Consider the following 24,759-nt stretch of genomic DNA (forward strand, 5'->3'; position numbering starts at 1 on the left):
TTCCTCGCTTCCGCGTTGAAAAATAGTGCCTGCGCTTGAGGAGAGGAAATGATAGTTGCTTTGTCAGCAAGCTCAATACTTCTTACATTTGCCATCTAAAACCCACCGTTTAAAAGATCGGATTCGGTGAATTTGTATGTTCTGTTTGTAGGTTTCGTCCGTGTCGCGTTTTTGCGCCCAGATCAAAGATGAAATCCGAGTTGACAGCGGCTCCTGCCAACTCGAACATGTCATGTGGTCTCCCGACGTCGCACAGCCTTTAATAATATCGTGATAAATGTGTCACATAAGCTAGTGGGAATTGAAAATGTTATTTTGTTTTCTATGACGAGGCACTCGCATTCTGGAGTGGTGGCCACCATTTTCCTTTAACAACAATGCTCGCTGTTTGCTCTAAATCAATTTTACTTTTCCTTGCATGTACAGGTATAAATTTTCAGCAGCATCTTGTGTCCTCAGTTCCCGCTCCGCGGCGTTGGATGCCAGGAAAGCTTCGTGGGGGCGAAGGCATCGAGGCACGCTAGAAAAGCTGACGCTCCTGTGTGTGCTCCTTTGAACGTCCCTGAGAGAGTGACGGTTGCGCTCTACGCCAGGATAGTGGCCCTTCTGGAGGACCTCCTTGTTTCTCTTGCCTCCTGGTGCCTCGTTCTGGTGGGCTGAAATGGGAACCTCTCGACCACTTTGAGGAGCGGTCACTCAGCCTGGACGATAAGAACAAAAAAAAAAAAAAGTACAAACATCAAGATAATGGCAGAGCAACTATACTGTTCTTTCTGTTTTTTTTTTCTTCTGAAAATTCTTCATACAGGAAGCCGGTGATGCAGTGGACACCATCTTGAAAATCAGGTGGTATTCTCTGATATAAGCTTGACAATAATGCAACAAAAAGATGATATAAAATCAATGATCTCAACAAACCGTAAGGAAATATACATGCACCGTAAGCATTGCTACGTACACATATAACCACGAGGGCATCTCAGTAGACATGGCATGCTGTGATGCAAGCTGTTATGGTGTTAGCACAGGGCTCAGTTAGGAAGAAGGTTCCGTGTATGTGTGGCGGGCTTTCCTCGATTACTTCACGATCACTGAGAATCAAGAAAAAATAAAAACTAATGATTACGATTCTTAGTAATACAAATGGTCACCGCAACTGAATGGTGCTGTTATTTGCCAACACATGCGGTGTATTTCTCTGTTGACCTACTGCAAGCCCTACAAGGGGTACCCAAACGGCACACATAGCAGAAATGGATCAACTAACGCAAATGCCTCACTCGCACCGCGCCATATGTCCAGTTGAAGCACCTTCGCCTCCTTTTTCTCCGACTTCTTTATTATTCTGTCATGAAAAACAGCGTTGTGAAGACACTACCGTGTAAGTTAAACGTTACGCGTGTAGGTGTGTGCGGACGATATACATGTGCTGCTTTTTTGCCGCATTCTGTGGTGTACATATTTACGCGTTCGTGCCTGCAGTGAAAGTGCAGCGCTATTCTGAACTGTGCCGGTTTGGATATCACAAGCGGTGCGTATGAAAGAAACCTGCAGCCTGTTGCGTGAGACGAGTGCCGCCAAGTGCGCACGAGGTCTCCTCAACAACTTGAAACACCACAAATAATTTCATTGTACTATGAATGACATCATCACCTTTCAGTCACGCCATAACTCTTATTCTTATGATTTTCCTCCTTTCCCAGTGGGAAGTAGCATACCTGGGCCTGTACCACCGGTCCACCTCTCCACATTTCCTTTCAGTAAATCACTTTCCGCGTGCCATACCGTTTGCGTAGTTCAGCGCGCCGGGCCCCTTCAATTGGGACTAATGCGTAGCGCAGCGGTAGCTATTAATTTTCACACACACACACACACACACACACACACACACACACACACACACACACACACACACACACACACACACACACACACACACACACACACACACACACACACACACACACACACACACACACACACACACACACACACACACACACACACACACACACACACACACACACACACACACACACACACACACACACACACACACACACACACACACACACACACACACACACACACACACACACACACACACACACACACACACACACACACACACACACACACACACACACACACACACACACACACACACACACACACACACACACACACACACACACACACACACACACACACACACACACACACACACACACACACACACACACACACACACACACACACACACACACACACACACACACACACACACACACACACACACACACACACACACACACACACACACACACACACACACACACACACACACACACACACACACACACACACACACACACACACACACACACACACACACGAAATTTTAGCCGATTTAGCTATGCTTGCTAAATGTGCTGTGCGCTAGAACGCTGCGTTTGATTGCTCTTTCGGTTCGAGGCTAGTTTCAAGGTTACGCTACAGTGGCTAGCCACCGTAGCGTTTCTAGCCACTGCAGTCGGGCTTCAGGCAAAGATCGACAAAATCGGTGACGCTGACTGGGACCTCAGTGGTTGCGCAATATAAATTTTTGAGACCACTTACCGCACTTCAAAATGGTAGTCTGATAGCTGCATATTTGGATCTACTGAGCACGGAGTGGGTGAAAATGGATAGATTGATAGATATATTTAGATGAATGGAAATCAAGAGAGGTCAGCCGGAATTTTGAGCATCTGGCCTACTCCTATGCATCAGGTAATCGGAAAAAGAGAACAAGGTCGTGATGGGTGACGTAATGATGAGAATAAGTATGAAACAAAAAATACAGAAACAGTAATTTGTCTCACAGTATTTTTTCTCCAGTCCCGTGTTGCTCAAGAAGCGCAAAAAGATCGCATAACCACACTTGCCCTGCAAAGCGCCTAGTAGTAAATCCTTTGAGAGAGGCCTACTGTCCAAAAGCTTCAAAAAACCAGACACGCGAAGCATCCATCTCTGAAGATGGATGCTTCGTGCCATCGCGCATGCTCAATTGGCCCATAGCCTGCGTTTAAACGTGGCGTAAACGCACAAATTCTTGCATTTATTTGGGCAAGCGGACTCACCAGAATGTTCAATCTGTGGTACTACGGAGGCCTTGGAGCTCATATTAGTGGTGTGCCCACTCTATTCGTGCGAAGGGATAATGATAACAGGGAGAGAAGTTAAAGAAAGAGACGACATGCAATGCATAGTGCGAGAGAGTGGCAGAAAGGGGGGTTCACGCCGCGGCGAGATCGAAACCCAGTGTAGGAGCTGTTGCGGCCGTATTTATTTTATTTATTTTAACGTCATAACCCTTTCCCTCCGCCCGGCTGTACTCGTCTCCCCGAGAGGCGCTGCTGGCGCTGATCACCCAGGCACACACAGGCCGGCATAAGTCAAGGTGGTCTACTGCTAGTGCATTAAAAAGTACTCTGCACAGCCGTGCTGTAAAAACAGACATGTCTGTTTCACGGCACCAGCTAAACTATAAAACAAGATTGTCGAGTCACAGTAACCGCTCGTTCTCAGTATTCCTGGAAGTAAAGCAACAAACGAATGAAGCCGATGTAACGAACTCTTAAACAGCCATGCATAGGAATCTGGGACGCATACGAAGTGGGCGAGATATCTCTCACGTGGTCGTGTGGGGATGGTAGTATCCCGTGAAGACGACGTCCAACTCCACTGTGACGCTGTCCATCAGAAGAAGGACGCCATCGGCCAGGCTCGTGCAGCCGTACACGTCGATGCCAGCGACTCTCTCCGCGTAGTCCACGCCCTGTGCCAACTGCGCGGCCCAGAAGCGCAGCCTCGAGGACAGCAGTGCCCACGGAGCAGCTGCGGCCACGCTGTAGCTGAACTTGGTCCCCTCGATTGAGCCAAGAGGTATGAAGGTGACTCTGGACGCCTCTACATCTTGTAAGAAAAGCAATGGGAAAAGGAAGGAGAGGCTTAACCCGGTTTCGCCAGTGGCAGTGCGATCAGTACTGGCATTAGTTGAGGTCAAAGTTTAAATAAAAGATGAGCTCACGGTGAATGGTCAGGTCAGTTACAGGCTAAGTTATACCGGGCTTAGTAGGAATTACCCGCGTGAGGCCACAGGCTTGTGACATAGCAGAACACCTTAGCCAATCAGGGCGGCGGCACATGATTGTTGAGGGTGTTCGATTCTCACCCCGCAATTCCATATTAATGGAGTTGCCCAAGCAACTCGACCGTACCACCTTGGTGTCACACAACACTGACCAATCAGTGCGCAACCTTGTCACTTGCCAGCTACCACCTTTCAGATGTATACTCGTGAGTTTCTAGACTGCGGGTGTCAAAGGGGATGCTAGTGTACCGGTGGCTGCTAAACCACCGGGTGTGTAGTTGCCATGACAATGGCTAATAATATTCGCATTAATGGCGTCGTGAAACGGCTTAGCAATTTAAAGTGACGGCACCTGCATTTCTGTTGCTTGGCCTGAGTGGCCCTATCAGTGCACTTTTCGGCATATTAAGGTGCTAGGCGTATGGTTCTACCCACTTCAAGGCCTGATAACGAAGTGCACATAATCAGTTTACTTTCGGCGAGAAAGACAAGGTGCGTTGAAGGGAGAGTAGCCTCCTTTGTTAACAAAATAATGCAGCTCTACAAAGTTGGCACCTGAGTTTCACTGGTCACCGCCCAGCGGTGCAGCTATTGGCCGTGAATACTTGTTGCCATGCAAAGTGTTCTAGAGTAAGGGCTTTATTTTCGTCACGTCACGAATAAACAAAAGCAGTCGTGCAATGAAATAGAGTTAAGTTTTGCCTAAAACAATGAACTTGAAATATGCATGCTGTAGCAAATGCATAAAAACCGTGAGAGAAAACATGCTGTCAGAAAGGCAACCTAAGGAAGGGAGGCTCAAACGAGTTTGTGAATTGTTACTGCAGCAAAAAAGAAAAAAAAAACCAACAGAAACAAACAAACAAACAAATGTAACACGCATACTACACGACATTCCTGTAAGAGGTTTCATATTTTATGCGTGTTCTTCATTGCTTGTACAAATATCTAGCAGGATGTTGATCAGACAATCACATATAAAACCACAGTTTCCACGATACACATTCCGCGAACTTTCTCCAGTGACCACGAGTCATTTTGAACAGGGCAAGGCATACTTCCTTTATCCGGAGAAAGTGACCTCAAGTATACCTTTGAGGCTGATCCTGAGGCCGACTTGGCGCAAAGCGTCGTCCTGTTCACTGCCATCTTCCTTCGATGAGAATTTGGAGAGGTCGACGATGCAAGAGACTTCGTCCCAGCTTTGCATGCTGAGGCCCGCTTCTAAGCGGCATGGCAGGGCGTCCGCGTCACCTTCCCCAGTGGCGCCAACAGTGATCCTCGTCAGCGAAGCTTGTTCCTCGTTCAGCTCTACCAAGGCGAACATGTATCCTTGGACCACGGCGTAGCCAAAGACACGAATCGTGTCACACCGACCGTATGCTTTCCTGACCTACGTAAGTCAATTGATGGCATGGATTATATACAGCGGCAGTTCGACAGGCACAATACATACATACATACATACATACATACATACATACATACATACATACATACATACATACATACATACATACATACATACATACATACATACATACATACATACATACATACATACATACATACATACATACATACATACATACATACATACATACATACATACATACATACATACATACATACATACATACATACATACATACATACATACATACATACATACATACATACATACACACAAACACATGGTTGGTTTGTGGGGTTTAACGTCCTAAAGCGACTCATGCTATGAGAGATGCCGTAGTGGAGGACTCCGGAAATTTTAACCACCTGGGGTTTTTTAACGTACACTGACATCGCACAGTACAGGCGCGCTTTGCTTTTCGCCTCCATACATACATACATACATACATACATACATACATACATACATACATACATACATACATACATACATACATACATACATACATACATACATACATACATGCATACGTACGTACATACATACATACATACATACATACATACATACATACATACATACATACATACATACATACATACATACATACATACATACATACATACATACACATGTACAGAGTACAGTCTGTCAAAAGTGTAGAGCCCAGGCGGTCTGCCTGCTTCCGAGCCAGTTCGTGCGGCTGTAATGCATTTCCAGTATTCCTAATCTCTTGATGCTAAGAAGATTATTTGTCCTACCCTCTCAGATGGGGAGGGCCTCCGCTATTGTTAAATCAGCACCACTAGACTGTTCTAAAGTAGGCCCCCTGCTCACACTTTGGTGAAGGGCTGCACATACCTCAATGGTAGCTTGTTCTAAGCCTTCAGCAAGATTTCCTCCTATCAGACTTGAAAAACTCAATTACGGGCAGTGCACTACAGTAGTCAGAAATATTTCTCGCAATTTCGCACTTGTAATTTTCTGTCACTTTGTTTTCCTACGAATCTTGCTCTTTTCCCAGAATTGTGCAGGCAAAAGTGTAGGAATTGGCACGTTCTATCGCTGCGCGGGTTTGTGCTTTCTTTTCCGCGCTTCGCTGCATAGTTCACGCATGCTTGACGCATGAAAAAGAAGCAGGTTTCAAGCTTTAGCTGCGTAAGCAGTGTAGTCTTAATTCAGCGAGAACAACATAGTGTGAGTTATGTTTCGAAGCCGCTCTCCACGCTGTCACCCGCCGTGCTCGTCCAGAGGGCAACGGTCTGTTCAGCTGTTGGCATTCGAAAGGGTTCTCCTCTCACCCGCCGTGCTCGGTTGCGCTGACCGGCGGTCTGTTGAGTTGCACCTGCTGGGCACCTTGGAGTACTACCCGGAGTCGAACCAGGTTTACAACATCTTTATTGTACTGGTCTCTCCTCCCTTGAAATTACCCCCGACAGCTTGTTAAATAGACTCCCTAAACAAAGCCCCTATCATTGCGCCAATAGGGACGCAGTAAACTCTCTGGGCGGGGCCAATAGGCTCCAGCACAGTTCCTCCTCACTCCCGTCATCCTGTACGCACAACATCACGCGTGCACATTCCAGAGTTCAAATCCGCCGTCGTGGTCACGTACGTCCTTGCCGGACAACCCGAGTCCCGTGGGAATGAGCTTCCTGCCCTCCGCGGCTCCTTTACACAAGAGCCCAGCGCGCGCACACACACAAACACACACCTCCACACACCGTGGATGATCTGCGGTTCGAATAGCGCTGCTGGCCTTGCCGACGCGGGGCATCCGGAGTCGTCTTGCGGGCGGGGTTGCGTCGGCGACTTGAAATCCGCGCCAGCCAGGCGATCCGCGATCCAGGGTCACGGGAAATGAACGAAAAGTCACGCACCGCGCTCCGGCCCTCAAGTGCATGCCCCGCAGCTGCGCTCTCGACGAGCAGGCGCCAGTCCAGAAGCCGACGGTGTGGTATGTCGCGTTGATGAGCGCAACAGTGTGTGTCTTCGAAATCTCCGCCCGATACCCTTCCATCATCTCGAACACTCTATAATGTCAGCGACTGCTAATTTGCCTACCTCTAACCCTCCAGAAAGCCTGCACCTACTACCTATCCACATGCACCCTCCAGAACTTCCTCCCGCTCCCGCTCCCCCCCCCCCCCCCCCACCCCCCACTCCCCCCACTCTCCTCACTCTAGGGTACAATCAGTAAGATTAGCGGAAGCAAGCAGGTGACATCGCAGGCCTGAAACGACGCTGAGGATGATATGGCTGACCTGGGGTCACATTAAAACGCTATTCTGCCGCGGGAGGCCAAGAAGAAATCACAGTCGCACGACTATTACTGGTTGGCAAAACGACAGCAGCAGACAATGCTACTAAATTTATGCAGAGTTGTGATAATTTAAGCTGTTGATCGACATCTCCCGGGGTTTGTGATTTCCTTCATGCTTGGAAAATGGCCTTTCTAGGCACGTTTATTGCCAGTGAATTGACCACACGAGTTCAAAGTTTGGCTTTCACATAAAAGCGGTCGCGTGCTCCTTCTTTGGACTGGCTGACGTACGGGTGCAAGTCGATAAAGACGACAACGTTCAAAACGCAGCACGAGAGAATGGCAGTTGAACACGCCAGGTTTTGGCAGCGGCGATGATGTAGCGGCCTAATCAGGGGATAGCCAGGGTATACACTCCGAGTTTGCGTCCTTGTAAGGTGAAAGCCTTTAACGGCTCGTGATTCGCCAGCATGTCCGTGCGCATGCGTTAGCAGCGAGCGTCCGCGAGAATGTCCCACTTATTCGCAAGATTCTGCGGGATACCGCGGGGTTCCACTTGTCAATCACCCTGACGACGTCGTCAGAAAAATAAAATTCTGAAAAAATCTCTTTCCACCGGGTATCGAACCTCCATCCCTCGGAGCCCCAGCAAAGTGCTTTAACCAACTGCGTCACGCCCGGTATTTTTTTTCTTTATTGCATGGAAAAACTTCCGTAACAAAGGAACAACTCCACTTACTTAAACATGTCCATGTCTAAAGTTACCGGGCTGCTTAATACGAGGCCGTCATATCCCCAGCCCGACAATGCACAATCATCAGAACATCAAAAGTCTGGGAGACAAACACATGCGTCTAGATACGGCATCCAGTTTGGAGGTTCTTCACGTGCAGCATATACACTACTCACCAAAGCATACTGCTCCCGAAACACGGATTTGGACGATCTTGGTGGCTCTGCATGCCTGTCGATAATGCGGCTTTTCCAAAGGCTGAACAGTCCCATCAAGACAAATAGATCGTAAGGCACGACAGAGATTTTGTCAGGAGGCAAAAATCTAATCGTATAAGGCGTAATTTCAATGTCCTTTTTAAGAGTTCTTTGTAGTATGTCCCAAAAGAACATTGCATCACGGCACAGAATAAAGCAATGATCAATTGTCTCAAGCACGTTACAGAGACGACAATTTACCGACCAGGGCACAAACATCTCCTTATTGTGAAGAAATGTCTTGACAGGCAACGTCGCTGTGTATAATTTGAAAAAGAACGTTTTTGCAGCTGCCTGAATGCACATTTGCCTAACACGCTTTAGAACAGTGGTGTCCAAAAACCTCAGATAAGGGTGCCGGTACAACGGTGTAGGGAACAAAGACTCAGTGAGAGCCTGGGTCATCTGCTTTCTCGAGAGGCTATACAGGTAATCTACAGAGAAACGCACAGTGAGAAAATTGAAAGTGTCAGCAACCTCCTTAAGGAATCCCCATAAACGCCCCTCACGAGCCTGCCCAGTTGGTGCGGATAAGTAAGGCAAATGTGGACTAAGACGCCTAATGAGCACAGTTACAAGAAACGGATGGTTTGCCGATTTGAAAAAGAAAAAACGGGAAACAAGTTGATGCACAAACAAGTGAACAAGGCCCACTCCACCAGACTCTAAGGGAAGAAACAAGTTCTCACGCCGCATGGGCTCCCATTGAGAGCGCCACGCAAAAGTTGCAAATATTCTGTGTATAACTTGTACTTTCCTCCTCGCACAATGCAGGACTTGAAGGACATACGCAAGCTTTGCAAACAGAAATATGTTACAGACCTGTGCCCTAGCAAACATTGAGAGTTCCCTACCCATCCAAGCCTGCGTTTGTCGCCGCATAGGTACGATTTGTGAATCCCAGTAGGCTGCGCTGTTACGAACTTGGTGCAGCGGAACCCCTAGGTACTGAAGAGGACTACAGTCCCAGCATATGCCTCCAAACTGGCTTGGTCTAGCGCCCCAGAGTCCCAACCAAAAACCTCTGGATTTATCTAAATTAAGGGCCGCGCCTGATACATCGCAGAACTGTTCAGTCAAGTGTAAAGCCTCAAGTACACTCTTTTTGTCAGAACAAAAGAGGGCGATATCGCCCGCGTACGTAAGCTAAAATCTTAACTTCACATTAAGCCAGAGAGAAACCACGGATGGCTGCACTGTTAATTATAGTGAGACAGAGGGGTTCCAGATATAAGCCAAACAACAGTGGAGACAGTGGACATCCTTGACGAACAGATGATTCCAGTGGTATTGGTTTCGTTAGCTCCTGATTAACAATTAGTCTTGTATAGGAGTTCATATAGCACTGCCTTATGCCTTTGAGCAAAACGTCATCAATGTTTGCATTCTCCAAGATCGCGAACAAGAAATTGCGCCGAACTTTATCAAACGCCTTCGCCAGGTCAATTTGAATCAGAGCTACTTGGCCTGTCTCATCTGATACTGTCTCGATTACTGAACGTGCAATATGGATGTGTGTTTGAATACTACGCCCTCTGATACCACATACCTGATGCGAACCTATCATGTCCATGATAACCAGCTGCAAACTAGAACAAAGGACCTTGGCAAAAATTTTGTAATCAACATTACAGAGGGAAATTGGACGATATCCTTCAACAGTTTTCAACCGATTAGTATCTTTGCTTTTGGGAATTAATATTGTGTGGCCTGAATAGAAAGTGGGAGGCAGGAAACCCACATAATAAGATGCTTGGAATACTTCCATCAAAACAGGCGTTACACAAGGCGAAAATGTTTTATAAAATTCGCTAGTAATACCATCTGGGCCAGGAGATTTCTGGTTCTGAAGGTCTGAAATGGCTGGTTTAATTTCGTCCAAAGTGGTGGGTCCCTCTACTACAGCACACTTCTCATCGTCTAGTCGAGGAAAGTTCTCAAGTAAGGAATTATAATCGAAACCCTGATTTGGATCTTTACAACTGCCGAACAGCTTTCGATAATAATCATAGAAAGCAGCAAGAATACTCGGAGAATCACTATATGTGCAATCACTATACTGAATTTCCAATATTTCCTTCGTAAGAGCATTCTCTCTTTCATCACTGAGGGCCCGACGTGAAGGTTGCTCGTCAAGAAACCTTCGAGTCCTAGATCTTATTAGGGCCCCCTTGTATCTTTCCGTCGCAAATTGTTGAAGCTCTGCCTTTACGTTATTAATTTCTTCAACATAGGCTTCCGGGGTAACCCTCTCTAGCTCATGTAGCTCAGTTAGAGTGCGCCCAAGCTCAAGAAGGTGGTGTCTCTTTAGGAACGCGATCCTTGCAGAGGCTTCAATTGCCAAGTTTTTGGTTTCCTGTTTAAACAAGTCCCATTTTTGAAAAACTGACAGATCATGGCGTGACCATATGTCTTTCAAACAAGTAGGTACAGCATGCTTAAAGATTTCATATGAGAGCAGACAGTTATTCATCTTCCACAGCTCCCACCGAGGGTGAAGTATCTGCCGGCTGTACCTCCCTACCTGAAGAGACACCATACAATGGTCACTGAAGAAGATGGGCCGCACCCAGTAACCAAACGCATTTGCTAACGTGTCTGCAGAAACATAAATTCTGTCAAGGCGGGCATTAGAGGAGAACTGAAAGTGAGTGAAATGAATACTGTCGCCTTTTTCCTGCCCCACATCCACAAGGTTATATTCACAAGCCAAATCGTTAAGTAATGCAGCGCTAGGGTCATATCTCTTACATAATGCTGATCGGTCCTCATCCCTACAAACACAATTAAAATCTCCCAACAATATAATTTTGCGATCTGTGCACAAATGTTTAACTAATGAAAGAAAAAAATGCCTTCTGTCTCGCTGTTTTACAGGGGCGTAAACACAAATAATTCGCCACTTCACACCTGAGATGGTGAGGTCACAGCATATAAGTCGCCCCTCGTCATGTATGCAATAAGACATGGCTGTCATCTCTACCGTGTTGGCCAGGAATAGCATACACCCTCCGGACAAGCCTCTAGCGTGGCTAACAATAATGTTATATTCCGGCAAAAATGGCTCAAGAGCAGTTTCCGTCTCTTCATCGGAGGACAACATTGTTTCCTGAATTGCTGCTACAGACACACTCCATTTTTTTAACAGATGTCTTAACTGCTGCTGTCTCCGACGATTACGCATACCCCTGACCTGCGAGCTTGCGTCACGCCCGGTATCGTGAAACACGCAACATAATTCTCTTTGTCTACTGTGAGGATGATAGTAGCGAGATTCTGCGAGCGGCAGATACTGCACCTTTCCTTTACTGTAAAGAAATTATAGAACGCCGGTGAACTTTGATGCGTTCAACAGAACGCTTGCTGTGTTCGACGCGAGGGGCGCGCGATATATTGTGTGCAGCAGCAACGCTCAGGCTTTCGCATTTTTTCCACTGTCTGCAATTTTTTTTAAATGTCGTTTTCTCACTGACCTCGACTCACCTGATTGGTGGAAGCACCGAAAACGATGTCAGTTCGGTTGCCATCAATTCCGGTTCCGGCGTTTCTGCCAGTCAGACGTAGAAGACGACACTTCTAAAAACGACGTAAACACTGAATACGCGTACCTTGCTCGATTCGCCGAAGGGCATTAATCTTACCTGTGCTCATAAAGTATCTTATTTATTATGTGCCCATTACATGTTGTGTTACGTCACATTGCGACAGCAGCACGGTGTCTTCAATGCATTATTGCCTTATGTGCCCCACTGGTTTGCGCAGGATACTTCCTTAACCCTAAATGAGCAGATAAATCAAAACGTTCGTTGCGTGTTGTGATTAGGGATAGTAAGCAAGGCACTAGTGTACACGACGCAGCATGCGCTATCCACTCATGACAGCTGAAAAGTTTATAACTGAATTATTTTTCTCGTGCAGAATTGGTTTCGTGTTTTCGTCACGCGAGCGATAAAACTGATGCATAATCGCTGCTTATCATTTTTTTGTGAAATCTACTTTCGCACAGGCTTGCGTGAGGATTGGTGCAAATTAAAACGGAACGGAGCAGTGACCATATTGCAGTTTTCGTATGCCGCACATGAACTCAGCACGTCTGTGACGGGACACCTGTCGTTCGGAAATTGAAACCAGAGCGGAAACAGACGAGGAAAATTTATTACGATGAATTTGCCGCTTTTTCGCGCAATAGAGGGTGTTTTTCATATTTAGCAATGTGATGCTCATCATCCCTAAGACAGAATAAAAAAATATTAAATTCGTTTCTCTACTTGTTTAGGGGCACCTTACTGAAAAACAGACAGGAGCAGTGATTCTTGGATCTAAATAAGGTAACAATCAGATATGTTGTGTAAATACTGGCAGCAGACGTTCCTGCGCCCAATTTGCAACGTCAAATAGGGAGCATCACATATCTGATGGACCTAAAAGGCGAGTTCGTAAAACAAAGCCTAGCATTACGAGCCATATAACGTACAAAGCAAACGATGCAAACTCTGTAAAGCCTGTAACGCCATCTGAATATCTAGTTTCAGATAACGCGAGCTGGTGAACAGCGATTGCAGCACCTGCTGCGCGTCTGCTCGTCTTCTAATGAGGCAACCGTAATACTCGGCTGCGATGGAGAAAAACGGTACCGTTTTATATTGTGACTCCTACTCGACGAAGGCTACAGTTATGCGTCAGGCGTTCGCGCTAGCTGAAGAGCGGCGGCCGATTTTAAACTGAACTTGGATAGCGCATCGTTGCGCGACTGCAACACAGCGAAACTTGCGTGACATGTAACTCAGCATGGATAAGTCTGCGCGCAATGAACGGGTCCAAGCAGGGCTAAAAGACACAGACCTGCCTGCGAGCACTATTGAAACAGCGTTGAAATGGAGCAAACAGCACAACAGCATATTCAATGTCATGTGCATTTAGATGGATTCGAGTCATTTTTGGTTTTAGTAGTGTTTGATAAGTATTTGCGCAAGGACAGAATAGACGTCTTCGTGTATTAAATATTGTAAAACTGTGCTTTAGGTCACGATGTAGCCGACCAGACCGTCACCAACACTGCGGGAAATTACGCTTGCCAAGCCCCATTTGCTGGTAAAACTTTATTAAAAAAAGTCAACGTGTAATTCAGGTTACAGGTGTCACGCACTGTGTCGACACATGTACTATGAGGGATGCCGTAATTGGGAGCTTAGGATTAACTAAGCCTACATAGCTTCCTCTGCGTGTGCTGACTCGGTCATTGCGGCGGAATTTCGGTGTTTAATTCCAATAAAAATACGACCACCATGGAGTGATCGAACCTGCGAGCTTGGATTCAGCAGCTGAAAGCCAAATCCGCTGAGTTGGGCCCATCCCAAAGGAAACCCAAAAATCCCCCATGTGTAACTTAAGCGGCTATATTACAGATTTCTGGACTCGGTTAAAATTATAAACTTTTCCATTCCCTGCCACCACTGACTTAGAGGCACCATAAAACTGCGTAAGAAAGGTACAGAAGAAGGGAAAGTGTTCAGTCACTGACAGCCAGTACTTTGTTCGCTGGCACATACATACATACATACATACATACATACATACATACATACATACATACATACATACACACACACACACACACACACACACACACACACACACACACACACACACACACACACACACACACACACACACACACACACACACACACACACACACACACACACACACATACATACATACATACATACATACATACATACATACATACATACATACATACATACATACATACATACATACACACACACACACACACACACATACATACATACATACATACATACATACATACATACATACATACATACATACATACATACATACATACACACACACATACATACATACATACATACATACATACATACATACATACATACATACATACATACATACATACATACATACACACACACACACACACACACACACACACATACATACATACATACATACATACATACATACATACATACATACATACATACACACATACATACATACATACATACATACATACATACATACATACATACATACATACATACATACATACACACACATACATACATACATACATACATACATACATACATACATACATACATACATACATACATACATACATACATACCTTTTCGCTCTTGCAGTAGTCCCTGTCCTCGGTGGTGCGACCAAACCGGCACAGCCTTGCCATGCAGAAGGGGAAAACTTGACTGCTAGACACATCTCGTGGAGCCAGGGTCCCTGAAAGAAAATTCCCCTCTTCAAAGCAAGAAGTAGAGATGAGCGCTTGACCTACCCAGTTTCATTCCGTCTGCTGTACCTACTGTAAGCAGTCTGTGCCTTTTTAAAGAGAACTTTAGCACGAGGCCATTTATAAGACTGTATGTGACAGCCGAATCTATACCGATATTGTTATATTGCTTTTCTATCGCAGAACATAACTGAGGCATGTGTGCAAAAGGCCGTAGACTTCTAGCTCAAACCTCTGATTCTCGCTTTGACTGAGTACTCATGCTGGTGAAGGACGCATAAAAGCACCACGTTGTTTCCGCAGCACTGTGGAACGTGGGTAAAAATTAAAGCGGCATTTAAGCTGCAACAAAAAGGTGAGTAAGTAATAATAGTGAGGCTTAAAAGAACAAGAAAGGACATGACCCGACAGCGGCCTGTGATCCGCTTAGGTGCTTCCGCACCAACAAATCATAGACGGACACTGTATACTGCGAAGCCCACCGGCGAACGGAGAACGCTGAAGGCATCAAATTGGCATTCATTCGCCTTGGCGCAGGTTTACCACGCAGAACTGAATCAAAGACAAAGAAAAAAATTGTACTTTCTCGTCGCACCATATGTTGGAGCAGCACCGAACATCAAATCGCAGAGATACTGGTGGCCAATTTTTCTATTATTTATTTTATTTTTATTTATTTTGAATATACTGCAAGCTGAGCGCCCAAGCAGGAGTGGCATACATTTACATAAATTCAAAAAAGCATGAAAGCACAAGGTACAAAACACACCAACACATCGAGTAGACCATTTGAAGCGGATATTACTGCACATAAAATATAAGTTACTGCACATAAAATACTGCATATAAAGTATAATTCGTGCCGGCGCCACTGTACCATTTCGTGGCTGTCATCACTTCGTTTCAAACGCGACGCACTTAACTGCCATTCATCCACTCAAGCAAAAGAGTGTATGAAACATCAACATGCACTTCGCTAGTCGCTTAATTACTACTTTGGTGCGGTCATAAGATAGCATGCTACGTGAAAACCACGCGACATCCATATAAACGCTCCGATAGCTGTCCCCAATCTGTACAAATGTCCATTGATTGCGTCACTTAGTTTAATCGGCAGCGCGTCAGGTTTACAACATAGCAGTACTGGGTTGGAATTGGACCTAAAATATTCGATAGTCTTCTTTAAGCGAAATAAATTTCTTCACAAAGCTATATTATTGCAGACATAGTACGATCGACCTTCGTGGATAATTTCATCTCATATTTCATTCACTTTCATTCCTCGCATGGCGCCACGCTTAACGTGAGCGTTGCGAGGTGTTTGAAATTCCCGCGTGAGGTGACGTGGCTGCGATAGCGCGATCTTGTTGACCAATCAGGAGTTCTAGCTCAATGCCAACCACGTCGATGCCGGATTCCCTGCGACTTGGGCTCCTAAACGCTATGGTGTCGAAAGGCGAGTGCCCAAGGCTTTGAGGACACCCCTGGATATACAAGATTCCCTCGCCGATTGTTTTCCTTGGCATAAGACGTAATGCCCGGCTGTTAGAGGCGCGGGTTTGTTCATGGTTCGATAGTTAGACCATCTGTATATTCGCGCAGCAAGATGTTTTTCACTGCGGCAGCCAGAAATCCGCGAGTGCTCTTTGTGATGGCCTCTTGGAACAAGTGTTCTGCCACATGACGTAAGTACTGCATTCTAAAAAAAAAAAAGACAGCAAGTTGTACTCACGATCCTCATTATGAAGCGCTGCCCTCAGCTGTCGGAAGCGGCTCAGAAGTCGCGCCGCGTCCTTGGGTCTCGGGGACCAGCCCATGGCGAACGGGTGGACATCTTCCCATTGTTTCCTATTGATAGCTGTGCTCGACCCGTCTTGTTCCTTGTTGGCTGCGCTCAGAATCTAGAGACACAGAACGAGTGATTAATGACGCGAGGCAGGCGTCATCAGTGCTATTGTAATAAACAAACTTTGAGGGCACTGCAGATATCTGGATTGGAGAAATGCGAAAGCATGGGCGTTGGCTGCTCTTTAGTAGCTCGTAGAGTGTCATGACTCAGCACTATTGAGAGTCATGACTAGACTCTAGTCATGGTCATGACTTTGGCTTACACGAGTCATTTACTCCATAATCATGCACATTGGATCTCCGATCTTACTGACCCATGACAAGTGACTGACTCATGACTAAACTATAATGATTCACATGAGATGACTAGGCATGACATGACGTTTATATACCACTTGTTATTACATACACATTACTGACTACCAGTCTCATCTTAATGTCACGTCATATCACATGTGAGATTTTGCTTCCACATTTTGCGGACATGTTTTTGCAAACAGCCAAATAATGCTTTCGCCTTAAAAGTAGTTCTTCGTTACTAGGCCATCCTGGTAACTAATTGCAGACTGAAAAAAAAACAACAACAACAACAACAACAACAACAACAACAACAACAACAACAACAACAACCTGTTTCTAGTTTCTGAGTCGCTGTCACAATCTTAAGGAAGACGTCACTAGAATACGCTGCATTTTAAGCCTAACGTTTACAAAGCCTAGTATGTCGCGGTAGCTTATAGTGAAAAGATCGTACCAAATTCTTCAGGGTTAGTTGTGAGAAAGAATGTAAGTGACAAGTGAGGACCATTACCTTGCGATATAAGGTGTGCTGCTGAAAAGGCAAGTCCACGATAATGACCGTGTAGCCGTGTCTAGACGCTAGCGCTAGAAAATTTGATATTTCCCACACCATGAAGTTCGAGTTGTTGTTAATTATCATTGCGTCGTCAGCCTTCATGAAGCTCTCGGCCCTGAAAGTAAGGAAACGAAGAGTGAATGAGAAAAACCGACATGGTTTTAACATACATAAATCGAGTAAGGCTTGGGGAAGCTTCTGCGCAAACAGAAGTTTGTGGAGACCACGAGTTGCAATGTGCAACGTGACAGTAGATTGTAGTCTACACCTAGAGTGATCGGGAAGTAATAAAAATGTGGATCTAGCTTTGACTGGCTCCCGAACACTAAAACCTTAAGATCAATAAAATAATTTTAGTCATATACGTTACGTCAGTCAAATACACCTGACGGTTATTGTGTGAATATTGTATAACTTGAGTGCAAAAAAGAAACAGAGATCGATGATAGGTAGGACGTTCCGTACCCGCTTCCCACGAGGAATTCCTGGGTTCCGACCCGCTCCGCTCTGACGATTTCTTTTTTAGTGCGTACGCACTACAAGCAGACTTATAGGCGTTGGAAGATTTTGTGTTTCGAAGGATGGGGACACTGCACACAGTCTGAAGGCCGCTGTCCACTAATTAAGGTCACAACTCTGCCTAATTATGCATATAAAGCTGTTCGATTTTCGAGGTTTATACACGCCGTACATTTAAGCTCCGAGAGCCTGTAGCTACGCTCGTTCCACATTCCAGTCTTTCCCACTGGCTGCTGGAATGTCTAATAAACTCACTTGTTGAGGCAGAGTTCGTGCAATTCTCGTAAGGTGGCGCTGTCTTTCATAGGAGGCTTGTCGGGCAAGTAAGCACGGCTAACTGGGTACAGCGCCTCCAGTTCGGCCACCACAGCGTTCTTGGACCAGGTAGAAGGACCACGCACCAGGAACAGCAGGCGACCGTGAGTGCGCAGGAAGCGCTGCGTCTTCTCGTCCCTCACGCAGGGCTCGTCGACGCCGTCCAGCAGCCGCTTGTGGTCCGCCCCACGGGAGGCGCCATGGACTAGTACAGATACGCACGAATTTAGACGCGGTTAAGCGCGTGCGACTAGTTTACTGTATGCACGATATGCCATGCTCTGACATCATTTCTGGTTTTAAAATTCAAGCACGATCGTCTTCACGTTAGTGGGACACCTTTGCTCTCTGACCCGATTATATCGGCGAAACATAAAAAAGTAAAATATGAGATGTCCCACCCTTCAATATAAGCATAGTACGAGTTCGCAAGTAGTGTATGCTTCAGAGCCAGAGGTTCTCGTTGCCTTGACCGGGAACCTTTCGTTTACCAGAAAGATGAAAAATATCCTGACGAGCAAATGCTCGGAGGAACTATGCGTCGAGGTGGGCGTATCACTTCATAAAGACGATTGGTTAAAAGATAACGTGTGAGACGACGATGTTCTGCCGATTAGCTCCTCGTCACGATCCTTCGTATGCTTATGTGCCAGTGGACGCCGCAGAGTAACAGATGTTCTCGTTGCCTTGACCGGGAACCTTTCGTTTACCAGAAAGATGAAAAATATCCTGACGAGCAAATGCTCGGAGGAACTATGCGTCGAGGTGGGCGTATCACTTCATAAAGACGATTGGTTAAAAGATAACGTGTGAGACGACGATGTTCTGCCGATTAGCTCCTCGTCAGGATCCTTCGTATGCTTATGTGCCAGTGGACACCGCAGAGTAACAGATTGACCCTTTAGTTTCTGGCCGTGTCATCAAAGCTGTCGTATACTGTCTGCATTGACTAGCAACTGAAGAGTGCACCCGCTGTCCAGGCGTCCAGTGGAGCCTACACCGTGCGTCAAAAGTCACCAGATCACAGTGCACCCACAGCAACGTAATTTTGCCGAAGGGTATGACTTCCACGAATGTTGCAGGCGCCCCACCACACGGCTTAGAAGCAAATACTTGGCTCTAACATCTGACGATGTGAATATACTTACTATCAGAAAGCATTCCTTTGACGGAAACCACATATACGGCCGCTTTACGCGGCCGCTTTTCGACGGAGGGGAAAAGCAAGGCGCCCGCGTGCTCTGCGACGTCAGTGTACGTTAAAAAAACTCCAGGTGGTCGAAATTTCCGGAGCCCTCCACCACGGCGTCTATCATAGCCTTAGTCGATTTGGAACGTTAAACCCTATATAAACTAAACTAAATCTTATATGTAACTAGGCAATATTTTTTTAAAAGCCGTATATACGCCGGATTGGGCTTATCCATGTGACGCCAATCGGTTAACGTAACGGCGCAGCTGTGCAAACAAACAAAGCAAGCAACAAAGTGGCGATTGCATTGCGTCGCAGCAGCACCAGTGAGACCATGCTGTCTTGAATGGTGACCTTGATGATCTCTGGCACAAGGCATAAAGGGACGGGGGCGGGGGAGCACGCAGCAACCTCCCACCAGCTGCCAACAATAGTGCCAAAATATCTATAAACGTTGATGCGCACACCCGGTATTTCAGCGAACGATGTCAAAGTTTTCTACAAATAGGGAAAAATTATTGTCGAGTAACAAACTCTCAGTCGCGGTAAACAAGAAGACTACAAACCTCACGGATGGGCTTTTTAATAAGTCTAGTTGGAAGATTACTACCAATAGCGAGTTAAAAATGAGAACAAGAGGGAGCAATATCAATTTTTGAAGCGAAGAACTCAGTGCACGTTTTCTCAACCTCTGAACAAATATAGCGTTTTTCCCCAACAAAAGCAAAAAAAAAAAAAAGAGCGCCTGAGACGCGCGGGGAGCTTGGTGGAAAGGGCACGTCTGCTGTGAGCGTTATGCAGTGACTGCGGTGGCAAATTCAAACTAGTATGCTTTGCCGCCTTATGAATTGCTTTTAACCTTATAGTTCTCATAACTAACGATGTAGAAGTTAACAATGACTGTTCATTCCTTTACATGAAGAGTAAAAGGAAAATGTTGCTAACGTTGACCAATAGCGCATGCAGACTACCCTGATGGCAGCAGGAATTGAATGTTCAGTACTGAGCCAAACGTCAAGTTCAGCCCTCACACCATCATGAATAATGGCTACACATTATAGGATGGCATATCCCTCCTTTTTGCTGTATTTGGTGGCCATAAAACGACCCTGAGAGCATTAAAGATGATCAGGGTGCATAGCGATTGGACTATGTAAATTTGAACTATCTTTCGACTCTTATGAAACCTACATGGGTTGTCATTACTGGCGCCGACACGTTGCGGTGGGATCGAGAGTATGCGCTTCCCGCTAGTAGCGCCCGTTGACCATGTCCGACAACGCCTGCTTGACCTGCAGTAGAAACGTGATTTCATTTATGACACAGACGAGTGAACAAAATTACAGTGAGTGAAAAGCAGACAAAGACGTTTGAAATTACGTTTTTCAGCATGATACAACAGATTAAAATTGCAGGAAAACGAACCTTGTGGTGTGAGACTGGTAGTAGCCACTGAAGACGACATTTAGCTTAACTGTCTTATTGTCCATGACCAGAAGAGGGCGACCGTTTCCCGAGCTTGTACCGTACACAGTTATGCCGCTCACATCCATCCTTGCCACTGGGGCAGATGTGTCCCTCCAGGAGAGCAAAGCGTCGTGTAGAGAAAAAGTGCAGCGGTGAACTGCCTCGCTGTATGTGATGGGTTCGGTGCTGGTGGAGCCCAAAATGATGAAGCTAACTCGCGAAGGCGATGGAAGCTCCTGGTTCAAAGGCTGCAGTAGCGCCACCTCGTAGCTTGTGTCTTGCGTGGAGAACGCGTCGAGGTCGAAGGCGCACTGCATCTCGTCGATCTCCAGAGCCACTGGACGACTCGAGAAGGCTACGTTTTGCGAACATTCCCGTTTGTCGCCATTTTTGGTATCACTGATGTAGGCTCCTCCCTCGCTGTCACCGATAAGGGCAGCCTGGCCATCAGTGAGGCGTACCACAGCCACGACCAGATCTCCAAGTACGGCGTAGCCAATGACACTGATCGTGTCTTTCAAGCCATAAGCCTTCAAAACCTGTGTGAAAAAATTCGAGCAGGAGCCCGCATAACTCATTAATGCCGCCTAGAAAAATATTACTTCTTACTTTATGCCTAGAAATCGTGGCTTACGTCTAAGGCCCCATTAGACATGACCTATTGTATCAACAGGGTTGATTGATTGATTTATAGGAAGGGAAAGGCGCGGTCACTGTCTCACTTGTTTTTGTGGACGCCTCAACCGCGCCGTAAGGGAAGAGAGGAAGGTGGGAGTGAAAGTGGAAAGATTGGAAAGAGAGAGGGTTTTCAAGGTACAGTTGCGGAAAGCGGAAGAGTTCTATATTTGTGCGAAAAAACAACCATTACAAAGCTAGCTCGCTAGTACCAATTTTATTTTATTGTTCCCAACACTAGTCAGTCAGCGCATACATAACCCTGTATCAGCACTGTCTCTGCACTGAAAACATTGTAAGCCCAGAGCTCCAAAAGACACCGATTGCTCTACGTGGCATCAGCAACGTCTTTGCACCGGAACATTGTAACTTCAGAGATACAGTAAAGAACCTGACTGCTGCACGCGGCATCAGCAATATCTCAGCAATGTGTCTGTATCAAAACATTGCAAGCGCAGAGATCCAGTAAAAATTCCGATTGCTGTACGTGGCATCAGTACTGTCTCAGCACCGCCTCTTTATCGGATTATTGTTAGTGCAGAGCTGCAGTAAAGAGCCTGATTGCTGCACGTGGCATCAGCACGGCCTCATAACCTTCTCCGAATCGGAACGTTGTAAGTGCAGATCTGCAGTGAATAACCTGATTGCTGTACGAGGCATGAACACTCTCTCAGTACTGTATCTGCATCGGAACATTACAAGCGCAGAGCTGCTGTAAAGAATGTGATTGTTATACGTGGCATCAGCACGGCCTCTGCGTCGGAACATTGTGGATGCAGAGCTCAAGTAAAGAACGTGCGTGCTGTATGTGGCATGCGATTGTAAGCAATGCCAGTGTAAAAGAAAATTCAAGAAGCATAGTGGGCTTAAGGTGGCATGCTTGAGCGCCGTTGCTCAGAGGAGTGATCAGAGAAGGCGCTCAGTACATACCAGTTCACTGCAGCAGTAGTCCCTGTTCTTGTCGTCCCAGCCGAACCAGCAGACACGTGCTAAGCAAAAAGGGAAAACTCTGGCGTTCAGTATTGGCTTCAGTTCCGTGTCTGTTGAGAACAAAAAAAGGGGTAAAAAAGGTTGCTTCATTCTTTTCTGCATTGTAAAATGAAAAAGAAAATCATATCGAAAATCACCCTGACCATTCTGCACTACAGTGATGGGTGCTCAGGGTAACACGAAATAGTTTGATCAAGAGCAGTCTCTCCACTTCTGCCCTTCTTACTCGATCCTGAAATCTCTCCAGTTGCATCCAAAGTATAGCTGCACATGCTCTCGGACGAGTAGCAGATCTCCATTTTGAATACATGCATTACTACAAATCTATGCATTCACGTCTCCAAGGGTTCCGCACGTTTAAGCGGCCGATTCTAAGAATTAGCGGAGTCAGTGTGATAGTTGAGCCTCGCGCCTCTACTGCGTCACGTCATTGCCAGTGACGTACTAGAACTGGATCACTTTGAAGCCAACGCTTCACTACGCTTGGTAGTTCGAGCCGTCGGGTATGCATGGTTTTCACCTTCAAGTGACCTTGACGGATACTGCGCCTTTCCTTTCTTATAAACCCATTTATAATGTACTAGCCGATCACAAGGTCTTCTACCCTCCGCCTGAGCTTATGTCCTTGAGCCGCCTCATGGAGATGTGACGTTTTATCCAAAATATGGAGTGTCGCCTCAGCAATAGAAAGAGATACACTGCCCAGTGTACAACGCTTTATGATGGCTGGTGTACTGAAATATACCTAGCGTTTATAATAATCTCAAGACACACATGAAGCACTTGCGAGAAGCGGACCGGTATATGTATGCTGTCAGCGTATGTATACCTGCAACGTTTTCTAATTAAACATACTGTGAACTACAATATAGTGTATTATGCATGTATTTTATTTTATCTTACTCTATCCTTTCTCGCTATCGCTCACCTCTATAATTTACCCTCCCTTTCCCTCGCTAACTCTTTCTTTCCACCGCTCCAGTTCCGGAGTTTTAAGTATTCATATAACAAATATCGGGCTGGCAAACACCTCCTTACTTGCGTTTTTGCATTATTTTAATAAAAAGCCACATACACACCTCCTGCTTAGATGTCTCGCGGTTTTTGCTTTTTCCCTCATTCAATTTTTTTATTAAATTCAACCCTATGTACATTTTTCCCTAGCAGTATCTTCCTATCCTTCTCCAGTGTGTCCGGCGCAACCTTCCATCGCCCACCATTGTCACGTATTGACTAAGACATATGCAGCTTTTACTCACGGTTGTTGCATTTGATGAGGTTGACAGCGATCTCGTTGTAACGGCGCAATAACCACGCTGCGTCTCGCGGCTTTGGGCACCAGCCCATCGCGAAGGGGTGCACATCCTCCCATTGCTTGAGTCTGTTCACCATGTACCTTACTCCCAGATCCTTGGTGTTAGTACCTGCAAGCACCTGCATGTGTGAGTATACGAAATATAAGTGAACATGCACCCGAAGGAATGTTCGTTTCTGCGAGTTCCTAGCTGCATATAGAAAGCTACCTGCTAGAGTATGCGCTGGGCAGCTTGTCTGGGCTTCCCCACTGCTGGTCAAACAGTGACACATTGGTAAAAAGCCACCTTTTTCAATTCCCAAATAAAACGTTGCCTGAAGTTAGTGCTGTGCGAGTGCTTGTAGGTCTCCGTCACGGTTGCGCTACTTCTTTATTCATCAGGTTACAGCGTTTTGCGTTTTTACACATTTTGTTTTATTTGTTGGAGCAGCACGGCGCAGACTGCCGTGATGGGAAGGCACCTAAGAAATAATGCGAGGTGT

At 45.9% G+C, this 24,759-nt stretch overlaps 1 protein-coding gene across 2 annotated transcripts in view; it reads right to left on the reverse strand.

Annotated features, from left to right (window-relative positions):
* Positions 1-387: 387 nt before the first annotated feature.
* LOC146196740 (uncharacterized) overlaps positions 388-24,759 on the reverse strand; it is a 49,027-nt gene continuing 24,655 nt past the window's right edge. For both annotated transcript variants that reach the window (XM_084598488.1, XM_084598489.1), the window contains 11 exons: positions 24,222-24,396; positions 22,903-23,012; positions 21,256-21,836; positions 21,022-21,122; positions 18,579-18,843; positions 17,760-17,919; positions 16,833-17,001; positions 14,978-15,090; positions 5,228-5,528; positions 3,678-3,957; positions 388-701 (listed from right to left, as the gene is read on the reverse strand). In XM_084598488.1, the coding sequence (XP_084454614.1) occupies positions 521-701; positions 3,678-3,957; positions 5,228-5,528; positions 14,978-15,090; positions 16,833-17,001; positions 17,760-17,919; positions 18,579-18,843; positions 21,022-21,122; positions 21,256-21,836; positions 22,903-23,012; positions 24,222-24,396 (2,436 nt within the window). In that variant the 3' untranslated portion in view covers positions 388-520. The remainder of the gene's footprint in view (positions 702-3,677; positions 3,958-5,227; positions 5,529-14,977; positions 15,091-16,832; positions 17,002-17,759; positions 17,920-18,578; positions 18,844-21,021; positions 21,123-21,255; positions 21,837-22,902; positions 23,013-24,221; positions 24,397-24,759) is intronic.

The sequence above is a fragment of the Amblyomma maculatum genome, chromosome 3 (genome assembly GCF_055883805.1).
Source record: "Amblyomma maculatum isolate TAMU_Amacu chromosome 3, ASM5588380v1, whole genome shotgun sequence".
NCBI classification, from domain to species: Eukaryota; Metazoa; Arthropoda; class Arachnida; order Ixodida; family Ixodidae; genus Amblyomma; species Amblyomma maculatum.